The sequence below is a fragment of the Sceloporus occidentalis genome, unplaced genomic scaffold (genome assembly GCF_023333645.1).
Source record: "Sceloporus occidentalis isolate IW3139 unplaced genomic scaffold, rSceOcc1.0.p SCAF_57, whole genome shotgun sequence".
NCBI classification, from domain to species: domain Eukaryota; kingdom Metazoa; phylum Chordata; class Lepidosauria; order Squamata; family Phrynosomatidae; genus Sceloporus; species Sceloporus occidentalis.
The window spans coordinates 939,542-949,435 of record NW_028317037.1 but is presented as its reverse complement, the minus strand read 5'-3'; the positions used below and the strand labels follow the sequence as shown (position 1 = coordinate 949,435).

The 9,894-nt window shown below is 42.8% G+C and overlaps 1 protein-coding gene across 1 annotated transcript; it reads right to left on the bottom strand.

Annotated features, from left to right (window-relative positions):
• Nucleotides 1-1,834: 1,834 nt before the first annotated feature.
• LOC149287666 (uncharacterized) lies at nucleotides 1,835-9,691 on the bottom strand. Its single transcript, XM_089492539.1, has 4 exons — nucleotides 9,417-9,691; nucleotides 7,250-7,370; nucleotides 2,839-3,350; nucleotides 1,835-1,897 (listed from the first exon to the last, which is right to left on the bottom strand). Exons 1-4 carry the CDS (start codon nucleotides 9,489-9,491, stop codon nucleotides 1,835-1,837), a joined length of 771 nt encoding a protein of 256 aa, XP_089348665.1. The 5' UTR covers nucleotides 9,492-9,691.
• Nucleotides 9,692-9,894: the final 203 nt, after the last annotated feature.

Below are 9,894 nucleotides of genomic sequence, written 5' to 3'. Positions count from 1 at the left end.
TTGAGAAATAGGACCGGAACCATTGCAATGCATTGGCCCCTATCCCCAATTCTCTCAGGAGTTCCAGAAGGATGCCATGTTCACTAGTATCAAAAGCCACTGAGAGGTCCAAAAGCATCAACAGGGTCACACTTCCACTGTCAATACTCAAGTGGAGATCATCTAAGGTGAGCATAGCAATCTTGACTCCGTATCCCATCCTGAAGCCAGTTTGAAATGGGTCTAGATAATCTGATTCTTCCAAGACTACTTGGTGTTGAAGAGCAACTGCCTTCTCAATCACCTTGTTTAGAAATGGAAGATGGGAGACCGGTCTGTAATTCTTCATGTCCAAGGGATCTAGGGAGGGCTTTTTCAGAAGAGGCCATATCACCGCTTCTTTTAAGCAAGATGGAAAATAGCCTTAACTAAGAGATGCATCTATGATATATCTCAGGTGAGTCCTCAAAGCATCTCCTCCTTGGATGACCAGCCATGAAAGGCAAGGGTCGAGAGGGCAATTTGTCTTCTTCACACTTCCAAGGAGCTTGTCCACATACTTGGTACTCACAGATTCAAAATGATCCAGTATGATCTTATTCACAGAGTCACTGGACACCTCGCCTATAGCCTCTAATCGAATGTTTTTACTGTTTAACTGTTTTTATACTATCATTGTTTGATCCAGTTTTAGTATTGGGATCGGGGTGGGCATAGGGATTGATTTCTTTTGGATTTTATTGTAATCTCAATGTATTTTATTGTTGTAACCTAGAAATAAATCTATTATTATTATTATTATTATTATCATCATCATCTTATGCTGGTATCGAAGTTGGTTCTTCTGTGAGAGATTTTATCTGCGAAATGGTCATTTAAAGCATCACACTGAGCTGTGGTAGGCTCTAACAATGGGTTCTGGGAGGTGGATTTCTGGATCAGGTCCCAGATGCTCCCCACTTCAGCAGTCCCTTTATGCTTCTCTGCCCTTGGCACTTTCCCTCCCTCCCTCCTCCTTCCCATCCTTTAACCTACATCCCTTCAAGGGGGTCCAAGGCCCTTTCAGCATTTTCCCAGAACCGGGAGGGGGGTAATCTTTCAGGGGCTGAAGGTCTTTCTCCTTTTCCTCCTTTGCAGGGTTGTTGTGAAGGAAAATCCAAATCTTGTGGGCCTCTAAGCCTAGTTCCGAGGTTACCATGGGGGTGTCCCTTTTCCAGAAGGGGCTTTGGGTCCCTCCATCTGCCTTCTCTTGTCTGTGTCCTAAATTTGGGCTCTTCTCTCCTGCCCAGATAGAGCCCCTTCCCCAAGACCCCAGGGAAAACTCCTCCCACCCAAAAAATGTTATTTCCAATGCTATCCTGTGTGATGCTCTTTATTTGGCACAAAAATATTCTCCAAATGAGGCATAAGAATGGAGGGTCTTTCCTCTGCCCCACTTTCCAGGAGGAAGGGGGCTCCTCAAAGCCCTTTTTACCTTTGGATCCTGATCCCCTCCATGGCCATACCTCTCTCCAAGGGTCCTTCCTGCCCTCTTTTCTCCTAATAACCCCCCAAGTACCTAGGCCTCAAGGAATCCCCTGAGGAGAACAAAGGGAAAGAAAGAAGGAGAGGAGGCCTGGGAAGCCCACTCCCTTTCTTTGGGGAGAGAAGAGGGGCTTTCTTCCTTCTTATAACCCCAAGCCCTCCCCCCCTGGAAGACCCTCTAGCCATTCCTTCAATAGAACAAGAGCTCTCCCCACTTCCTTGCCTCTCTCAGAACAGACTGTGAAAGCACCAATGGCTTCAGGTGTGAGACTGCGCAAGCACACATACATCGAAAGGCCCCTTTTGATCATGCACAGGGATCACCAGGGCCTTACTGCTGCTCCTGTTCATTCTGCTGGCGGCCTGTTCTTATAACTGGGAATGGAGCTGAGGGCTGAGGAGAGAGGAAGGTGTCAGTTTTGTGCAAATTCAGAACTTCTGTGCATCAAAGAGTCCAATGTGTTGAAATAGCAAAGAACTTTATTGAAAACATAGTCAGAAATTCAGTGTTTAAGCCAGAACTGCCCTCCCCAAGCCAAAGGATATATTGAAACCCAAAACCAAAAACTCCACCTTCTACCAAACCTAGCCCCCGCCTACAATTCCCACCATCTATCCCCCACTATTAACCAGCCCCACTTTGCCATCCTTCTCACATGCACAATCTCTCCCTGCCCCAGACATTCGAAGAAGCTAGCTCCCTTTCTGTTACTACCGGTCCCCAACTTTCTTCAGCCAACATCCCACAAATTCTGAATGCTATCATTGCTATTCTAGCTAGCTCCAACAAATCCCAGCCCCCCGTCTAACTAACCTAAACCATGACCCATAATCCCCAGCCAAATTTATAACCCAAAGCAATTATCTATACTAGTAGCAATTAAAACCTAAACTTAACAAAACATAACTTTAAAATATAAACAGACATATGGACAGATAAACCGTACATATAAAATCATAAGGGCCGTTTCTTAGCACCGCTGGATTGAAAAATAGTTTTTATTCCTTCTTTACAAAAATAATGTTGGTTCACTGCTTGGATTTGTGTGGCTTCTCTCCTGTGTGGATTCTCTGGTGTGTCAGTAGGGCTGACAGCTGAGAAAAACAGTTCCCACAATGCTGGCATTTGTATGGCTTCTCTCCTGTGTGGATTCTCTGGTGTGTCAGTAGGGCTGACAGCTGAGAAAAACAGTTCCCACAATGCTGGCATTTGTGTGGCTTCTCTCCTGTGTGGACTCTCTGATGTGTCACTAGGCTTGACTTCAAATAAAAACATTTCCCACAATGCTGGCATTTGCATGGCTTCTCTCCTGTGTGGACTCTCTGGTGTTTCACTAGGTCAGACTTCCGAGAAAAACATTTCCCACAACGCTGGCATTTGTATGGCTTCTCCCCTGTGTGGACTCTCTGGTGTGTCAGTAGGGCTGACAGCTGAGAAAAACAGTTCCCACAATGCTGGCATTTGTATGGCTTCTCTCCTGTGTGGACTCTCTGATGTCTCACTAAGTCTCCCTTCAAAGAGAAACAGTTCCCACAATGCTGGCATTTGTATGGCTTCTCTCCTGTGTGGATTCTCTGGTGTGTTAGTAGGTGGGACTTTTGAGAAAAACATTTCCCACAATGCTGGCATTTGTATGGCTTCTCCCCTGTGTGGACTCTCTGATGTGTCACTAGGCTTGACTTCAAATAAAAACATTTCCCACAATGCTGGCATTTGTATGGCTTCTCTCCGGTGTGGACTCTCTGATGCATGACAAGAATCGACTTGTAAGCAAAATGTTTCCCACAATGCTGGCAGTTGTATGGCTTCTCTGATGTGTGGACTCTCTCATGACTGACACGTTCTTCTGTAAAGAAGGATAATGACAGATAATACTGAATATCAGATTTAAGAGAGGAATGTTTTAGCCCAAGCCCACCTCTCTATGAGGTGAAGAAACCCAAATATCAGTGTTTGGTAATATGCAAGAATCAATGTATATATAGATGGAATAAAGTATGAGAGTGAACCAAAGTACACAGTTTAGAATAGAGGCCTCTGGGAGAGTGGAATGCAGAAGGGGGGCAGATGTGAAGTTGTTCAAGGTGAAGCATTTGTCCAAGCACTTAAAGGAAACAAAGAGCCTTAGGAAAAGACTGATATTGTATGTAATTTCACTGGCAGAGGTTCCTCTGAGTGCCACCATATCTGATAAGGAGCAATGGGGTGTAGCCAAAGGTATTTTAAAGTATATTTAAATGTATTCATGTATCTGAACTATGATTGTTGGAAATGTATATGTTTGGAGTGCGAAGTGCCCAATAAAGTGATGAAGATGAGTTTTCTTTGTTTGTTTTCCTATAAAGGTAGCCATTTTCTTTGGCTCTGGGCCTCAGTTTTGTTAGGAATTCTACTGAGGACAGCTAGCTTTGAATAAATCTGAATTGTTAACAAAATCTGGCTCCTCTGCCTTACTCTATTCTGTCACAACCTTTTAAAGCCTATCATCCACAACACCTATTTGATATTAAATTAATAAAGTTGGAGTGGGTGACCTGAGCATGATCCTGCTGCTTATGCCCCTAAATACATGGAACAATTGTATCCTTACTCATATGAGCTAGCAAAGAAGAGACTGGATGGGGACTACCTTGAGGGAGTCAGTGGAAGCTGATAGTCAAAGCGCTGTTGAAAAAATATTCCATTAAACATGAGTAAAAATATTTTGATTGACAGGTGGCATCATTTCCTGTGAGACTGCCATAGATTCTTAAGTCAGAGCACATGGCATGATGCAATCTAACTGCAGAGGATGCTTCATGCTGTGTGGCACCAGAAGATGAATCACAGCCAATACAGTATACTCCTCACATGTGAATTGCTGTGTATAGGATTGGATTGGAGTTGTATATACAAGAGATGGTGAGCATGATGGAAGTCAGAGAGGAGAGCTTGCAAATACTTTTATTATTTTGCAACTCAAGATAGAGAACTCCCAAAGATTCAGATGAAATCAACTGTGTCTGTGACTTATTTTTAAGTGTGAAAAGTAGTCAGTGCATTGCCAAAACCTGTACCTGGAATTTTTTTTCCATACTTTGCTAAGTTGAGCTGCATCTGGGAGCATCATTCTCACACTGCGCTGTACATTGGCTTTTGAACAGGACTGGAATTCAGAGCCAACAAGGACCTGAGGACCGGTGTGCTAATCCCTTATGTCTGAGGTATTTGCACCAAGCACCTATTGCATTCAATTTGATTTTGGACTATATTTTCCCCACCCAGAAAACATTCTAAAGTGATTTAAACCTTATAGAAAACTCAGGTTCTGCCCACTAGCAACAATTTCAGTATAAATATTTCAGTCTTGTTGCAGACAGACTCTCTGTTGGTTTACATTGCTAAACATCTCATTACACTCACCAGCTCCACTTGCCTTGGGAGTTACTGACTTCTCTCCCCATTCTGGACCCTCAGCAATTGGAATCAAGTTCTGTCTAGGTTATGTATTACCATTAGCAAAGCCTAACATCTATTCACCACTCCCACCTTTGTTACCTAGTTCTTGTGTGTGCGTGTGAACACTTATATGTGTGTGCAAGCGTGTACAGTGCACCTATGTCACATGCGGGCACGCCTTGGGCGGATTTCAGCATACACTAAAAGCCACACTAGGAAAAATGGAGGTGTGCCCCATAAGGGTTAATGGCGCCTGTGACTGTGCCGGGCACGGACATTCCACTGCACGGAGCACCATTCATGTAAATAGGGCTTGAGAATACACTGAGTTCCCCTAATGCCGGGGGGGGGGGGTGAACGGGATGACTCCCGAGGCCACTGTTGCCCCAATCTCCCCTTTGAACGAAGTATGAAATTCCCCTAAATGCATAGCACTTGGGAGTGTCCTCCCCAGACTCCAGCATTTCGGGTAACAAAGAGCCTCTGGAATCAACCATGGAGCTAAGCAAGCTCAGGTTGGAAAAGAAACATTAGAGAAAAAGGAATTTTTCTGTCGCCTTTTCCTCTATTCATAGACATTGCTCATAATTTCTAAATGGAACCCCTTAATAATATGTTTGAAAACAAGGACTTGAGCCGGTTCTCACCAGTTCAGTTCTTAAAATCTGTCAGGTTGGTGGCTGCCTCCCAATCCCCAAGGCCCCTCTCCTGGCCCTTCCCAGAGGTCCCTTCCTCTCCTCACAGAGCTAGGCGATCCTGGCTTTGCTCCTGCCTTCCCCTCCTGGCTCCCATAGCCTGATCCCCTTCCCTTTCTCCCTCTGCTCCCCAACCTTCCCTCTTGCACATCTGCACCACTTCAGCATCTCATTTTCAGCATCTCTTCCCTGCTTTTCTATTTTTTAACTTTCCCTCTGTCTCTCCATCACAGACACATACCCACAGAGTGTGATGCATAAAAGGGATACTTTGAGGCCCATTTGTTGAGAAAGGCAGGATAATCAATATACAAATAACTCATTGGCAAAGGCAGAGCAAGGGAGCTGGGACCTGGACTCCAGTTTTGGTGAGGGTCAAGCACCAGGGAGCAGCCTTAAAACATTATAAGACAGGCATGGACTACTGATGGGGTTTGGAGGAGACCTCAGGGGCAACCCCACATGCCTGGGGGAGGGGAGTGAAATAATATTTTGCCCCTCAACATCCCACAGCATCCCTTTGGGGAAATGGAGGCCATTTTGCCATTGTTGGGCCCTCTCTGAGCCATTGCAGACCCAAGGGAGGTCTTTCCCCCAAGAAGACTCTCCAGAGCCTTTAAAGGATGGAAGAGGGGCCAAAAGAGGTAGGAAACTTGCCCAGGGATGTGCTGAGTACCATTTGGGCGAGAAAAGCATTAATCTCTATGGCTTTTTCCTACAAAATCCTATAATAGGCAGTTTAGGATGGAGTATTTAGAATCCTTAGAAACTGGAGAGCAATAGTGCCTCAGTGAACTACAGATTCAAATATTCTACAGGATGTTGCTATCACAATTAAACTAGGCTTGAAAGGGATCTAGGACTCCTAGTAGACCGCAAGTTGAACATGGGCCAACAGTGTGATGAGGCAGCTACAAAGGCCCATGTGATTCTAGGCTGCATCAATACAGGAATAGTTTCTAGATCAAGGGAAGTAATGGTGCAACTTTATTCTGCTTTGGTCAGTCCTCACTTGGAATAATCCTGTGTCCAGTTCTGGGCCCCACAATTCAAAAAGGATGTTGACAAATTGGAGCATGTCCAAAGGAGGCCAACCAAAGTGGTGAAGGGTATGAAAGCCATCAAGCTCTATGAGGAGCAGCTTAGAAAGCTGGTTATGTTTATCCTGGAGAAAAGAAAATAAAGAGTGGATATGATAGCCATGTTTAAATATTTGAACGGGTGTCATGTTGCGCAAGCAGCAGGCTTGCTTTTTGCTGCTACAGAGAAAAGGAGACACTACAATGGATGCAAGACACAGGGAAAGAGGTTCCACCAAAATATTAGGAGGAACTTCATGACAGTAAGAGCTCTTTGACAGTGGAATATACTCCCTTAGAGTTTGATGGAGTGCTCTTCTTTGGAGGTCTTTAAAGAGAGGCTGGATGGCCATCTCTTGGGGGTGATTTGAATGTGTATTCCTGCAGGGCAGAAGGGGGTTGAACTGGATGGCCCTTGTGGTCTATTCCAACTCTATGAGTCTATAATTCTAGTGCAACCATAGTGACATGATAATATAGTATGAAAGGGCCCTCAGTCTTTATAGAACGAGCAACGGATTCAGGTTCCTTACCTACAGAAACCACATTTTCATAATTGTCCATCATTACATAATTGTACATCAGTCTCTGTTTCTTGGTCAACAGATTCCATTCATCCTCTGAGAAATATACTGCCACATCCGCAAAGGTCACCTGAAATAGAAAATAGCCCTCATCCAGAGAGTGACTAAGCAAAAGGGGAGGAAAGCACATGGTGCATCCAAATATTAGTTCATCACTTCAGAATTCAGTCCAGGAAATAAAGTTTAAATTCTGTTAGCAAGCAAAAAGCTACTGCCTTTCCCCCCTTTTTTTATTGTGGTAATACATCTTTCTTTTTTTTTTTTTTACAAAGCTTGCATGTTTACAACAAGATAAATAAAAACATATATCAACAAGCTATAAATCTGTTAGGCTTATACCTGATAACTCTCCACAAGAAACTGTATAACTTTATCTTTTAATACAACATCTTATTCCCCTATCTCTAGGTATGAACAGAAAGGTTTTGTTTCTTGTACCTCTCCTTACTGAGCAGCGGCTAAATAAAATCTTACAGCTTCCCAATCCTTTCCCCATTTAACCATATCCTTCTTGTTTATTAATGCTGTTAATCTGTCTAGATCTTTCAATTCCCGGATTTCGTTTTGCCAAGTCTCTATTTGTGGGATTATTATAGGTAATTTCCAGTTCTTTGCTATTATCCTTCTTGCAGCCGATATTAAGTATAATAATATTTCCCAATATTTCCTTTCTTCCTCTGGGTCTAGTAATAAGGTCTTGTTTAACAGATATATTTCTGGTCCAAACTCAAAATCAATTTTTAATATTAACTTTATTTCCAAATGAATATTCACCCAAAAAGACTTTTTATATGTGCTTTGCCACCACATATGTAAATATGTACCCATTTCTTTTTGGCATCTCCAACACCGGTTATCCTTTAATTTATAATTTTTTCTAGTGAGAATGGTGTTTGATACCATCTATTTACAACTTTCAAATAAATTTCTTTTATTTTTTGTGCTTCAGTAATTATTTTGTTTTTAATCTAGCTTCTTCCCATTTTTCCAAGTCTAAATTGTATCCCAATTCTTGTGCCCATTTTGTCATAGAATCATTAATTTCCACTTCTTCAAGGGATCTTTTCAGTAAGATGTTATATATTTTACATAATATATTTTTTCATCTTCTTTCATTAATATTCATTATATTCTTTCTCAAAACCAAATAAACTCTTATCCTTTGTAAATCTGGCTTGGTAAACCTATTGTGACAAGGTCTATCATGCATATGATGAACTGGGCACAAGGCCATGAAGGTTCATGTTGCCAATCTCTTCCTTTTAGTTGGTTTCAAGGTGCTACAAGATTCCTTTGCAGACTGTTGGGCATGCTTTGATGGTGAATTCCTGCATGGCAGGGGGTTGGACTTGATGGCCCTTGTGGTCTCTTCCAACTCTACGATTCTATGATTCCTTCTTTAAGTTGAATATAATTCAACCAATTCATATGGCCTAGTTTAGTTATGATTTCTTCCTTTAATCTTAATATAACATTTCCTTCATTATCATGAGTTCATATTTCTCTGTACCTTATCCATTTCTGATCTTTTCCCCATTGGCCTAAAAAAGCCTCCTGTGGGGAAACCCAAAGTGAAAGTCCAATGTAAAACATTTTTTCACAGTTAGCCAGTTATTAATGAAAGGTTTCCTCAATAGATGTCCATTAAAGACTTTGTTCCGTTTGTGCCCATCATACCCATCATACATATGCAAAAAAGCTACTGCCTTTGAGATCCAGTTTGTCTCAGATATTTTCAACATAATATACAATATAATGAACAGTATAATTTAGGCCATGGCTGGGATATTGAGGATGGATTAGGATACTGACATTCCCAACACATATAGAACATTTAGCCACAAGAGAATTATGGCGCATATAGCCATTTCTTGCCAAATTTTGGAGGCAAATGTCATTTTTAAAAAACAGTTCTGGGGAGCACTCTGGACTTGAGGGCCACTGGCCCACCCCCAATTTAGATCCAGAGATGGTCTTCCATATCCCCAACATTTCACAGAAAGGAAAAGCAAGGCACATGTGGACAAGCAACACCAGAAGTTATGTTCTCCACTTGCTTTCATGAGCTGGCCTAGCAGTGACCCAAATGAAATTAATAGTCAGGATGGCGACTCACCAAAGAGTTGTTGTACTTCGACTGTCTCTTTCTCTTGGAGCCCAACTCCCTCCGCTTGGCCTCAGTGTTGGCCATTAGGTGGAAAGGGGTCCTGGTGGCCCTGCACCTGGGTCTCTTCCAGTAAAATATGCCCCAACGCAGTGTACAAAGAGACCGAGATGAAGTTCCTGAGAAAAGAGACTAGGGTTAGTGCTTGGTTTGTCAAGAAACCCTGCATCACTCAAAGACACAGAGAACAGCATGCTGCTAGTGACATACGCAGGTGACATATGCCTCCTTTGGGCCAATGCAGAGGTGGATATCCCCTTCCTCTCTCTTCACCAAACAAAGCCCCCTGGACCTAGCATAGATTCAATGCAGCTCCCCTACAAAGGATACTCCATGTTAAAACGCTTTTAACGTTGCTATGTTGCGCAGCACGTGAGGCAACACGTTAACGTATGGCACCAGATTCTCCACCTTGACTGTAGTCAGTAGC

What these genes read in the sequence shown, in the direction of transcription:
- LOC149287666 (XM_089492539.1), bottom strand. Translation starts at nt 9,491, where the DNA reads ATGGCCAACACTGAGGCCAAGCGGAGGGAGTTGGGCTCCAAGAGAAAG. An exon ending in CGAAGTACAACAACTCTTTG is followed by an intron (nt 7,371 to 9,416) that starts GTGAGTCGCCAT and finishes TTTCTATTTCAG; the next exon opens with GTGACCTTTGCGGATGTGGC. An exon ending in TGAAAATGTGGTTTCTGTAG is followed by an intron (nt 3,351 to 7,249) that starts GTAAGGAACCTG and finishes CCTTCTTTACAG; the next exon opens with AAGAACGTGTCAGTCATGAG.